Source organism: Coffea arabica, chromosome 6c (assembly GCF_036785885.1).
Source record: "Coffea arabica cultivar ET-39 chromosome 6c, Coffea Arabica ET-39 HiFi, whole genome shotgun sequence".
In the NCBI taxonomy this organism is placed as follows: domain Eukaryota; kingdom Viridiplantae; phylum Streptophyta; class Magnoliopsida; order Gentianales; family Rubiaceae; genus Coffea; species Coffea arabica.
In genome coordinates, this window is record NC_092320.1 from 59,527,079 (window position 1) to 59,541,242 (window position 14,164).

General features: G+C 34.8%; 1 protein-coding gene across 1 annotated transcript; it reads left to right on the forward strand.

The window, feature by feature from the left end:
* Nucleotides 1-748: 748 nt before the first annotated feature.
* On the forward strand, nt 749-10,955 carry LOC140008860 (topless-related protein 1-like). Its single transcript, XM_072053761.1, has 22 exons — nt 749-825; nt 933-1,112; nt 1,195-1,308; nt 1,409-1,567; nt 1,726-1,802; nt 2,130-2,200; nt 3,942-4,026; nt 4,189-4,235; nt 4,376-4,445; nt 4,538-4,614; nt 4,684-4,779; nt 4,856-4,951; nt 5,066-5,199; nt 5,266-5,500; nt 5,626-5,790; nt 8,203-8,313; nt 8,520-8,699; nt 9,005-9,133; nt 9,222-9,317; nt 9,465-9,656; nt 9,799-9,965; nt 10,706-10,955. The coding sequence occupies exons 1-22, from the start codon at nt 749-751 to the stop codon at nt 10,953-10,955; spliced, it is 2,808 nt and encodes a 935-aa protein (XP_071909862.1).
* The last annotated feature ends 3,209 nt before the right edge of the window (nt 10,956-14,164 follow it).

Below are 14,164 nucleotides of genomic sequence, written 5' to 3' on the forward strand. Positions count from 1 at the left end.
CCTCGCACTAGTGCCATTTTTAAGGGGGATTAATGATCTTTCTCTCGTTTCTACCAATTCATTTAGTATAAAGCCTCTTGGATATTCATTTCGTCAGCGCCTTAAATTCAAGAACTTCAATCTAATCTCACTTTTACTGAACTTTGATAACTCAGGGTGATTATATATTTCGTTTCACGCCAAGGACTCTGTCTATTTAATGCATGATTTTTGTGATCTATTAAATAGTTGGTTTCTTTTTTGTTGGATTGCATTAATTGGATTTTGTTACCTGCTTCTTTAAACGGTGGTTGTTTTACTTTCCTTATAAGCATGCAGGCAAAATTGCAATGCTGATCTGTGGAATAATTTTCTCAGTGTGGATGCTTATCTGTTGTCTGCTAAAATTAATTTTCTCAGGATAGACGCTTATCTGTTGTCGGCTGAAATTAATATACGTCTGTTGTGAGATGCGGCTTATTAATAGAGAGCTCTTAAATTGAAGTTGTTCAATTTGAGTTTGCTCGATCCGAGTTTACTTCCTGGTTTCTCTTCTAGTCTTCAAAGAAAGGTGAGTGCTAAATTCAATCACAATTTGCATGTTTGGATGCTTCAAATGTATGAATTCTTTCAATTAATTACCAGTCTTAGTTGATCCACGATGTATCCCTTTCATGCACTTGTGTTTTTCATCTGCATGTGATTCAGTGTCTTAAATGAGCTTCATTCATCTGAAGGTTTGAAAAAAAAATACATGTTAATCAGGGCAATGTCCCTCAGCAGAGACCTCCTCTTCTTGATTCGACAGTTCTGCAAGGACGAGAACCTCCACAAAACTGCTCATATGTGAGTTTCAATTTCCTATTTTCTAATTTCAGCTACGGTTTTCTAATTCAGCAAATTAAGCAATGACTTTAGTTAAACCTTTGACACGGTGAACGAATTCCATATAGGCTCGAGCAAGAGACTAGTTTCTACTTCGACATGAATTATTTTGAAGAGCTGGTATTGAGTGGAAATTGGAGCGAGGTAGAGGCTTATTTGTCGAGCTTCACAACACCCGATAGCAACGAGTATTCTATAAAGATGTACTTCGAAATCAGAAAACAAAAGTTTCTTGAGGCACTAGACAGGTAAGTTATGTTGGACTGTTTATTAAAATTTCAACGAAACCAGTTTTTGAAACAATTTAACACATGCGTTTTTGGTTTGTAGGCAAGACTTGGCTTTGGCACTAGACATCCTGCTGAAAGATTTGAAATGTTTTGCGTCATCAAATGAACACCTGTACAAAGAAATGGCTTGGCTCCTAACAATGGAAGACTTCAGGCATGGATTTTGTGCTTGTCAATCAATTCTTTAGACATTATACATATTGATGACACCACCAGCTAAGCAGCACCGACGACTGCTATTATTATAATTCCAGAAAACACCATTCGCTCTCCACGTATGGAGATATTATATCTGCTAGAAGACGAGTCATGGATGAAGTTAAGGCACTCCTTGAAGCAAATCCCCACTTCCGCCGGAAAATAAAGCTTCCTAACATGGAGACCACACGGTTACGGCGGCTCATCAACCAGAGGTACATGTCTTCTCTTTATGTCATTTTCCATTTGGAATTTTTCCAATGATATGTTTAACATCTTTGTCGTTTTTCTTAATTAAACATCAAATAATATTCTTGGAAAATTAGTTCCATTTTACTCAATGAATCTGATCTTCTTTCATTATGACATGTAGTTTGAACTGGCAGCATAGTCAATGTGGACGTTCTGAGTGTGTGCCCCAAATCAATTCCCTTTTGTTTGATCACAAATGTACTGGTCAACTAAACGACCAAATCCCATTGGTATTTACCTATCTCAGCCTGGATTTATCTCTTTCTCTGAGTATCATTTTTTTTTCTAACTAATCCTTTTCTCCATAATTAATTTCAGTCCTTTCAAGCTATCTCAGTATCAAAATCTCCGCTTGTTGGCAATTCGAATTTTCCACTATTTAGGTTGCCTGACTCTCAAATTTCATCCAGTGCTATCAACCCTACAAATCAAAACAACCTCGGTACCTTTTGATCCCATATGTTTATTAATATTTTATTATTATGCACTTCCAAATATCTTACTAACCATGAACCGCATTTTTAGTTGTGACTTCGGAGGCTATCAAGGATTCCACCAATGCCTTTAGAATATTCTCGAGGATGCCTGTGGATAAGGTATTTACAAATGTTTGATAAAGCTTGTCATTACTAAAGTGATTATGAGGTGAATGAGAAATCACATTTAATAGATCTCTCTCTCTCTCTCTGTACATATATACATACATACATACATATATACGTGCATATATATATATATATATATATCCTTATACTATATAAGAATAAGTTGTGGTCAAAGGAGATTTAAATTTTAACCGCATGAATAGGAGCTTTTTGGGAGTATAAAATATTGTGTAGTTTTTTTAAAACTTTTCATACAATTGAGGGTAGTATGTGCTTAGGTATATTTATCGAAATACCCTCATTTTGGTAAATTTGAAATTTTGATTTATAGAGACATCTGGGCATTTCTGGAATATGAAATTATTTTGCAACCATTTTTGCATCGAGTACAACTCATATAAGCTTATTTGTTGGTATAATTACTAAAATGGTGTTATAGACACATTTAGTTAAAGTGTGGCTTTTGTTGTGCAATTAACACAAAAACATATTAATACGTTATACAATTAACACGTTGCTATAACTGGCCATTGGAGGATATCTTTATACTATATAAGAATGAGTTGTGGTCAAAGGGGATTTAAATTTCAACCGCATGGATATGGCTTTTTAGGAATGTGGAATGTTGTGTAGTGTTTTTAAAACTTTTGGTACAACTGAGGATAGTATGTGTTTGGGTATATTTACCGAAATGGTCTCATTTTGGTAAATTTAAAGTTTTGATTTGTTGATACATCTGGGTATTTCTAGAATATAAAATTATTTTGCAATCGTTTTTGCATTGAGTACAACTTATATATGTTTATTTGTTGGTATAATTGCTAAAATGATGTTATAGACACATTTAGTTGAAGTGTGGCTTTTGTTGTTCAATTAACACAAAAATATATGAACACGTTGTGCAATTAACACATAGTTATAACTAGTCATTGGAGGATATCCTTATACTATATAATAATGAGTTGTGGTCAAAGAGGATTCGAATTTTAACCACATGGATAGAGGCTTTTTGGGAATGTGAAATGTTGTGTAATTTTTTAAAAACTTTTGGTACAATTAAGGGCAGCATGTATTTAGGTATATTTACCAAAATATACTCATTTTGGTATATTTAAAGTTTTGATTTATAGAAACATCTGGGTATTTCTAGAATATGGAATTATTTTGTAACCTTTTTTGCATTAAGTACAACTCATATAAACTTATGTGTTGGTATAATTACTAAAATTGTATTATAGACACATTTAATTGAAGTGTGGCTTTTATTGTGCAATTAACACAAAGACATATTAACATGTTGTGTATTTAACACATTGTTATAACTAACCATTGGAGAATATTTCTTTGTCTGAAACAACTTATGTCTGCTCTTGAACAATTTTCAACTGATATCTGTATGGGTCTTTTGGGAATTATAAAATTGTAAAAATATTGATAAAGCAAAGTGTACAAGTGTGTGTTGCAATTAGAACGTACTATTATTATGTTTGTCATATTTAATGGCTATTTCTTTGCAGAATGTACTATTATTTGTCCAATGAAAAATTCTCTCTAACCATAGGTATCAAACATGGGTACTCCCCCCCTAGTATATATGTATGTATGTGTGTGTGTGCGCGCGTGCACCTTATTCTACCAAGCTAGCTAGTGAGCACTTGTATTATCTTTCCCTTGCCTTTTCTCCTTCTACATGTAATCATCGCTCTTTTGGTTTGCAATTGTACTGGTTTAGGTTGTGTCACAAACAAATGTTCCAGTTCAAAGCCAGAATTTGGATGTTAATTGTCCTGAGGACTTACCTGGAAAGGTTGAACGTTGTATGGACATGAGCTCCTTACCGACTAGCATGGACTTTCATCCTTTGAAAGCAACTCTCTTATTAGGTCAATTGTCGTACGACTAAGTTACTTTACTAAGTTAATGTTCTACTATCAAGTATCAACTTTATTGACATGTGTATTATTGTTCTAATTTTTCAGTTGGAAGCATCAATGGTGAAACAGAATTGTGGGATGTCCGCTCTGAGGTAAAATTTTTTTGGAATGCGTTCATGATTTGGAAGAGAGAGACCATCTCCTCATCATTCCTGGTAAATAAATTAATTACTGATCATTATTGATCTTCATCTTGGAGTCGTCCTGATACTATTTGAACCTTTCATTTCAGATTGATTATAATCAAAATCCCAAAATTTCAGTTAATCGTGTTTTATGGAGCCCAGATGGTTCAATCTTTGGTAAATACACAGGAGTTGAACTTCCTCTTTACCATCTATCTTCTAAGTATTTATTTTGTTAAAAGTATAATTTCTTTTACCCATTATAATAGGTGTTGCATACTCAAAACAAATTGTCCAGTTGTATTGTTATCATGCTACTGGTAATTACATCGAAAAACAATTGGAGGTATATCTATTCTGTTCTCTTTTAAATTCTAAAGTTGTTCACCTTCTGATAACCACTTTAACTTTGAAGATCGATGCTCACTTGGGAGGGGTACACGATCTTGCATTCTCTTCGCCATACGATCAAATTCTTGTAATTACGTGTGGAGAGGACAAACTCATTAAGGTCCAAATATGAAATTGTACTCTAGTAATTTTACTAGTTAAATGAAATAGGTAATAATATTTATAGTTTGTGCCAGGTGTGGGATAGTATGACTGGTTCCAAACAATACATATGTGAAGGTCATGGTGCCCCTGTGTACTCGCTGTGCGCTCATCTGAAGGAAGATATCCATGTATAGTTTCTCCTTGTTACCATTAAAGACTTTCCTTTCTCTACTTTTTTTTTTAACTTGATTTGGTATATTTTTTCTTTTTTTCTAATGGTTTTACTAATTGATGCATTGCAGTTTGTATTTTCTACATCAACAAATGGTGAGATAAAAGCGTGGATGTTTGACAATGATAACACAGGACCAAGGGTTGCCCTTGATGCACCTGGCCATTCTTGCATGAGAATGGCCTATAGTGCTGATGGTAAAAGGTAAGTCCTAGATATAGTATTGTCCTTGGTGTTTCTCCAGAAACTAAATCAACCAAACATTGTCAGGCTGTTTTCTTGCGGGACAAACGAAGATGGAGACTCATATTTAGTTGAATGGGAAGACACTGAAGGTTTTATAACCCAAAGCTACGATGGGCTCTCTAAGTCTTCTGCAGCCATAGTGCAATTCAGCACATGCAGAAACAGGTTTTTGGTTGCTGGTGACGAGCATTTACTCAAATTTTGGGACATGGACAATGTCAATATTTTAGTCTCTCTTGACGCTGATGGGGGCCTACCTGTATGATCTATACACCTTTTTGGAATTATGCTTTTACTTGCTATAAGAGTATTATAGATTTTCAATCATTTGTGATGATAAAAATGATGTTTCATTTACTTGTTAACTTCTTTCTCTATGTCAAGGCAAAGCCTTATGTTTGCTTCAACAAAGAAGGCACTCTTTTGGCTGTCTTTGCTGATGATAGTAAGATCAAAATCTTGGCAAATGATATTGGTACCCAATTGCTGCAGACTTTGCCTTCTGGCTCTGTTGATTCGACAGGACGTCCTTGCAGATCATCAGGGAAGGTCAGCTACTAAAACCTTTCTTTTCTTTTTTTTTGTTATTTTTCGAGAAGCAACTATTTGCTACATTAACAGTGCACAATTAGGCCAGTGACACCCTCCTGAATTAAAGTTGAGGATGAAAACATCCCCATGGCCATGGGGGCGTGGTCTGCGAATTTTTCTTTAGATTTCCTTTTCTCTTCTGATCTACAAGACATTGATTTTCACTTTCTCTTCTTTTGTTTAACTTTACTGCTCGAGCATGGTTGATATGTAAACTTGAACCGTCTGAAAACAGGATGATCAAAACATGAAATGTCTAGGAATTTCAGAGCTAAACAACCAACTGAGCACTAAGGAATATGCAAAACCTACGCAAGTTTCGCAGTGCAAATCCCTGAGGCTCACAGCTGAATTTAAGACAAACAGGGTAAGATTCTGTGTTGCATAAGTCTTCGTTCATATTAAGGGCTACACTTAACCGTTGGTGTTGGAGGCACCACTAGGAGTTGGCTTTATATTTTTAATCTCATTTTCTAGAGTTGTTCATTTTTAACCTAATTCAATGACGTACATTAAAAGAGCATACTACACATCGACTATTTTCCTACCACAAACATTAAATGAAAATATAGAAATTTCTTCATTCTAGATATGGTCTTTTATATTCTTAGTAAGAAATTATACCATGATATATGCCTTTCTTGCATTAACCACCACAAGAGATGATCAGTAGAAAATTAAAAAAAAAAAAAGTTTCCATTCTGTGTAGTAATCAAATTTCTCCTTCTCCTTTGACTGATAATCTTGCTCACATGCGATGTTAAGAAAGATAAATTTGATTACTCGGTATGCTCCTCTTCTGGTATAACCGTACTAGTATTCATTGACCTGAACTTAGTTGGGGCGTATGCATTTTCCTTCTGTTTTTTTGGGCTAAATTTAGGATTCAAAAGTTGCTTATTGGCTTTTAATTATCACAGATGTGTAGGTTAATTATCATGTAGGTTACTTAATCTTTGGGGGAAGGGGGCAAAAAAAAACATTGCTACTAAAGTACAAAGGTTGAAGCACTTAATTGAGTGGGTAGATGTCATTCCAGGTGTACAATAAAAGAAGGGTAAAACACACTTTACCCTCTTGTGGTTTAGCAATTTTTCATATATTCTCTCATAGTTTCAAAAGCTATACATAATCTCCTCATAATCTGGATTAAAGTGTTAAAGTGACGGAAATGATCCTTTGTGACGAAACCTAAGGAAATGTGAAAATATCCTTGTTTAAAAATTAAAATGGATTCAGTGACCAAAATATATAAATATAATATGCATGACACTTTAACTCCTTATGATTTTATGTTTTACTACATAACCCCTTTATGGTTTAGTACTTTACCATATAATCCCCTTATAGTTTTCAAAATATATATATAATGCCCATGTGGTTAATTAATAATTTTCAATTTCACAAAGGGGTACTTTTGATATTTTAGTTGACTCCATTTTATAATGCAAATTTCGTGATTTCGACACTTTAATCCAAATTATGAGGAGGTTATATATAGTTTTTCAAACCTCAAGGGAATAATGTGAAAAAATGCTAAATCACAGGAAAGTGTATTTTACCCATAAAAAAATATAACATACTTTAATTATTTTTCTACCACAAAATTAAATAAAAATATAAAAATGTCATGATTCTAACTCTAAGTATGGTCTTTTATGGTCTATGTAAAGAATTATACTACGACACATTTCTTGCATTCACCACGAGATTTTTTTTTAATTTTTTTTGTAGAGGGCCACCCAATAACAGGTGGCACCTCTCCAAAAATTGGCATATGCCACTAATTGCGGCGAGCACACCGTATTCTTTAGTAAAGCAAAGAGATAAGTAAAACAAAGAAAATATCAGACCTGTTTGAGAACCCAATTCAGCACTTAAAAAGTTAATGGATTCAAATCTTAATATATTTCAACCGTTTGATAACTAAAAATTCAACATCTGAATTAATTAAGTAATACTGAATCTTCTAGGCAAAACTTGCTCCCAACATGAAGTGATAAACTATTCACATATCACTTAACGTGATATGTACTCAAATGTATTAGATTTAATATTTTACAATTCAACAACTTAATGGATTTAGATTTCAGATTTCAAATTTCAAATTTCAGATTTTAGACTTTTTTTAAATTTTCGTTTTATCAAACGCACCCTCACTCTATGTAGCGCAATGGAACTTCTCCATTGACTGATAATCTTTTTCATATGTAATGCTAAGAAAGATAAACTTGATCACTCCTTGTACTGCTCTTCTGGTACAATCGTACAAATATTATTATACTGAAATTAGCTGGAGGTATGAGCAGTTCCCTTCTTCTGCCTTTTTGGGTCAAATTGAAGTTACTTATTGACTTTTATTGATCTCAGATATGTAGGTTGCTATACACTAACGCAGGTAACGGAATATTGGCTTTAGCAGCAGATGGCATTCATCTATTCTGGAAGTGGCCAGGAAATGGGTATAACAATTATGGCCAGGTACAACAGTTGATGCGTTCTGTTTTCTTCTGCATCTCTCTCTCTCTCTCTCTCTCTCTCTCTCTCTCTCTCTCTCTCTCTCTCTCTCTCTCTCTCTCTCTCTCTTTGTTCTGTATGTGTATCTTTGTTTTCTCGTGTGTTGAGGGAAGAATTGGAATAGTTAATTATTACAGTTCTGTTATTTAGCAATATGCTCATTGCCGCAGGCAACAACAAATCGTCCCCCTTGTCTTTGGCATCCGAAGACTGGATCAGTTATGGTCAATGACCTCAACAATGACCCATATCAAATAGTCTCACCATGCTTTGCATTATCCAAGAACGACTCTTATCTTGTATCAGCATCAGGAGGGATGGTTTCATTGTTCAACATTGTAAACTTTGAGGTAAGCATGTGATAACTTATTTGTCAAAATTTTTTAATTTGAGCTGATAGAAATGGAAAAGCCAGCAGAAAATGTTTAACCAAAACACTTCAGTCATGCAGAAGAAAAATGCTGTGTGTGATTCCCGCTGATCATTGTATATCCTTTATCCTATCTATCTAATAACTATTATAGAAGGGCAAATCTAATTTGCATTCTTGAACATGTGGAAAAAATAAATTGCTAATTTTATTGTTAGAGCACCATTTTACATGAATCGTCCCTCCCATTGATTTCGAGTTCAATTTGTTGGATGTTAACTGCAGAAAGTGAGGCGTTGCCTGCTGCCTCCACCTACAGCTACATGCATGGCATTCTACCCTCTAGATAACAACCTAGTTGCTATTGGCATGGACGATTCAACTGTTCTCATCTACAACGTACGAGACTCTGAGGTATAACACTTATATCGTGTGTGTAAAACTTTTCAAATGATGAAAGAGTCGTAGCGATCAATTTACCCATTTTCCATACATATTACAGCTTATGAACAGGCTTTCTGGGCACTTGAAAAGGGTTAGCGGCTTAGCATTTTCGAACTCATTAAAAGTGCTGGTCTCTGCTGCAGTAGATTCTCAGGTCTGTTCTAAATAAAAACATATGTCACACTCATGTCCTCATAAGAATTGTTGTTATTAGCTGCAATGTGCAGTAATAATATTCCTAATCCGACCCATCTCACATGCAAAATTCCTGAATCCATCATATTGTTCCCTTTTGTTGCAGATCATTGTCTGGGATACAATAGCGTGGGAGAAAAAGAAAAGCATCTCGATGCAGATATCAGTTGGGTGGTGGCTGCCATCAGAAACCTCAGAGACCGTTATCCAATTTCACAAGGATCAATTGCACTTTCTTGCAATCCACGAGACTCAACTTGCAATGTATGAATCAAGAAGTCTAGACCGCATCAGACAGGTCAGTTTTTTCGCCCATTCATTCTTAGTTTTTTTCACCCATTCACTCTCCACAAGCACTCGAAGCATACATATATAGCAACTTGTTTTTGTATGCACTGGTTTTAATTTCTTTAGACTACGTTTTTCTCAATTGCTTGTAGTGGAACACGAGAGACTTCTGTGCAAGGATTTCGAGTGGAACATTTTCATGCGACAACCAGCTGGTATTTGTTGTCATGAGAGATGGAATTGTTATGATACTCAGCGCCTTAGATCTGAGTCCAAAATTTCGGATTGATCCTTCTGCTTACCTTCCGCCTAGTAGTGGGTACGTATAACTAGCTACAAGCTTAAATATCGCGGTGCCATTCTTCATCCCACTTTTTATTATATTATTATTTTTTCTTCTTAATAAACATTATATTTTAGTTCTTTTTTAGTTTTTTTAAAATCCAATAACTATTGATTGAGTAAAAAATAAATAAAACAATTTTAAAAAAGTAATATATAATAGAAAATTAAAAAATACAGCAGAAAATTCATAAAAATCTCCTATTTTATGCATTTTGATTTTTTGAGTTTGTTAATTTTTGTGTATTATTCAATTAATAGTTATTGGATCTTAAAAAAAAAACTAAAATGTGATGTTTATGAAAGAGAAATAACAATATAATAAAAAGTGGGACACGAAGTAGCACAGAATGTGGAACACAAGATACGCTGTGCTTAAATATATACTACTCGTCTCTTACGCCTGGACGGGCTTGCCATTTGGTCTAATTAATGATTTTCAACTTAAGAAATAAAGAAGGAAACTTGCATGTAATATTTACATTCATGCTCTATACCCGCATAAAACTAACTCATCGATCTTACAATCATTTTCACCAAGTTTCATATATAAAATCTGGGTAGTTTTTTGCTCATGAACCCCTTAACTTTCCTCTTCATCACATTACGTCTGACGTTAAATATGCCCTTTAGCACTATTTATTTGCCTTGATTATTCAATCTTATTCAATTTAGTTGGATCATCTTGAACATAACAATCTGCTTCTCTGGATGCAGTCATCATGTATATCCAGTGGTGATAGCAGCTCATCCACAGAAGTCGAACCAATTCGCCTGCTATGCCTACATATGCCATGTCATGCTTCAAACTACCAGTCAGACTGTGCAAAGACATAAGCAGTATGATGGCCAATTACTGGTAGGGAGAGGAACATGGGAAGAGGAAAATGCATTGGTGCTCCTGGCAAAGAATCACACTGGACAAAAAGAATGGAGGCTTAGGATTCAAGGATTTGCTAAATTTTAACAATGCATTATTAGGGAAACAAATTTGGAGGCTAATAACAAGGCCCAACTCCCTAGTAAGCAGAGTTTTGAAAACAAAGTACTTCCCAAAAGAGACAATCTTCAACTGCAAGGTACACTAAAATGCATCATGGATATGGCAAAGCATAATGGCAATAAGGGAGGATGTTCAAAGAGGACTAAAAAGGGGAACAGGAAATGGAAGAAGTACAAGAATTCGGGATGACAATTGGATACCAGAGATCCTCCAAGGAAAGCCTGTATCAACTAGGCCTCAAAACTGTCAATTACAAAATGTGGCAGACTTGATCCAAAACTACAGGTGGAAGAGAGCCTTGGCTTTCAAACTATTCAAGGAAGGGGAGGCCAAAAAGATAATGAGGATACCAATTAGCTTGCCTAATACGGAGGATGGTCACTTTTGGTTACATAGTGGAAATGGCTAATATACAGTGGCCTCAGCATACAAGGAACTCAATGAGAAGGGAGACAAGCAGAAGCAAAAAAGGCAGACAAGAGGAGAAACTAGCATAGAGGAGCAACACCTATGGAAACACTTGTGGAAGCTTAAAGTGAAACATAAGCTGAAGATTTTCATCTGGAAATGCCTGAATAAAGCATTACCTGTTAATGAAGTGGTTTTTAGCAGAACAAAGAAAGGATCATCAATATACGAGACCTGTGGTGAAGAGGAGGAAAATGTGGAACATCTACTTTTTTATTGCAGGAATGCAGAAGAAGCATGGCATATAGCACCATTGAAATGGGATGGAATTGAGGACCAAAAAGGGAAGTTTAAAAGATGGTGGTATGCTTTAATAGAGGCCAGGAAATGACCTAAACGATTGGAACATATTGCACTCACTGTAAACATGTTGTGGCAGATTTGAAAGGTTAGGAATGACAATGTGTTTCAAAAAAATAGAAGATCAGCAATTAAGATCATACACAAAGCTCAAGAAGAGTGGCTGGAAATTCAGAGAATCAATGACAGAAAGGACAAGATGAGCATCCTAGAAACAACAGAAGCTATAGTGGAGTAGGCAGAAAGCAGAAATACTGAAATTCCTATAACCACCTGTCTAGCTATTGAAAATCAAGGAAAAGAAAGATAGATGGGAATAGGCATTGTTGCAATGAAGGAAAATGATCAACTGTTAGCTTAGTGGGCAGTAAAGGAATACAGCACAAGGAACAATCTAATGGATAACACAGCTGCCATCAAACTAGCAATGATATAAGGCAATGGAGCAACAATGGAGGCGAATTCAAGTAGCAATCACACAACGATAGCTTTTGAAGCTGATAGAAGCCAAAAAGGCTACTGATATTCAACTTTATTCTCATCTAGAGGACATTCATGATCTAAGTTCAATGTTTGTGGAATGCTCATTTGTGTTAGCTAGGGAGGAAGTTAGGAATAGCATAAGTAATCTCAATCTTTATGCGCTAAGCATATCTTTTGATGAGAAATTGTTAAATCCTCAGTGTCGCATACACTTGTATAGTTCAGTTTGAACCTTTGCTCATTAAGTGTATATTTCTTACACGAGCTAATATAATCAATTATCATTTCCGGAAAAAAAAAACACAAGTTGAAGTCTTGCCTTTTTTAAAGTGCTCCTAGTCAGACGCAACTATTTCCTATTCAGTAGCTTTTAAAATAAAATAAATTCCTAATTGGAAAAGAAAACTCTCTAAAGAGATAATACTAATTGTTTCCTAATTAAATGAAATATCTAAAAGAAAAGAGAAAGTCTCTTAATTTTCGGCCAACTGCCTTACTCGAAATTCAATTTGGATTAGAAAACTTTTACGTGCAAATCCCACGTCTTCGGATTTGACAACAATTCTTGAAAAATCACCCCTTTTATCACTTTTTACTCTATCTCCCTACAATTAGCACCAAATATCAAATATAAGTAGAATTCACTAATTAGAACAATATTTGATTAGAATCAAGGGAAAAATAATCATAAATTTAATAACAAATTGCAACCTATCAATAGCCAACAAAGACTACTAGCAAAAAGAAAAGAAAACTGAACAATTAATGTCTAGCTAGCAATCCAAATCGTTCCCCCACACCTAAATTTACATTGGCCCCAATGTAAGAAATAAATAATAAAATAAAAGAAAGAGGACAACGACACTTCCTTGAACACGGAGGAAGGTAGTACATTACTAAGAATTAGGAGTAAAAAGTGGGGTGAAACCAATAGAATGAAAATAGCCACCAAATTTTTCAATCATTTAACACGTGCATGCCTAAAATATACGGAGTCTTCTAGTAAAAAGTTTTTAACTCACCAATTTCAGCATGACTCATAGACGTGGGCACGTCCTTGGACCAGTATTCTTTCAAAATTTCTAAACGTATCTTTAAAACTAATCAGCTAATTAGGCTCGGGCACGCCTTGTTGGATAATAGTCTTCTATCCACTAAAACAACAAAATGAAAATTAAACACACAAAATGCTAGAAACCTAAGATAAAAATAATAAAATAATAAAGAAAAAAGTGAACTAGAAAGTGAATTGGATTGCCTCCCAATAAACGCCTTTCTTTAATGTTTTTGACTAGACATTGTCATGTCTGTTTAAGGAGGATAAAATCTTGTAATTCGTTTTAGTAATTCATCCTCTATATAATCTTGATAATCTTCCTAAGTAGAGTGGTCCTTAAGTATACGAGAGTATTTTCTTCCATGAACTAGTAGATAGTGCCAAACAATTAAACAATAATTTTAATTACTCCTCCATCACGAGTGTAAAGCCTGGTGCAACTCAATGAGTACAAACAATTTCACAATGATGCACAAAAATATATCAAATTTAAGCACAATAAAGAAAACTTAATTAAAGAGAAAAGATAAGAAATGCAAACCAAATATCAATCCAATGGCCTCTTCAATAGATGGCGATGCTAACCAAGATGTACAAGTGAAGGCTCACTCCTTCCTCACCCCAAACACTCTTTGGTTGAGCCAAGGAGTTTTACAACTATTCTAGTTAACCCTCAACAACCTACACTTGAAAGATCACTCACCCAATTAAGAACTATTTTATACAAATGAGACAACCTTCACCAAGGTTTTACCATTTCAAGTGATAGGTTCACCTTCACCAAGGTTTTACTCCTCCTAGAGAGTAACCTTCACTTGAGCAACCTCACAACCCAACTTCCCCAACCCCTTATACAACCAACAAA

Coding starts and splice junctions, on each gene's coding strand:
- LOC140008860 (XM_072053761.1), top strand. CDS start 749: ATGTCCCTCAGCAGAGACCTCCTCTTCTTGATTCGACAGTTCTGCAAG. Junction 4,236..4,375: donor TGTGGGATGTCCGCTCTGAG/GTAAAATTTTTT, acceptor CTTTCATTTCAG/ATTGATTATAATCAAAATCC. Junction 9,134..9,221: donor ACAACGTACGAGACTCTGAG/GTATAACACTTA, acceptor TACATATTACAG/CTTATGAACAGGCTTTCTGG.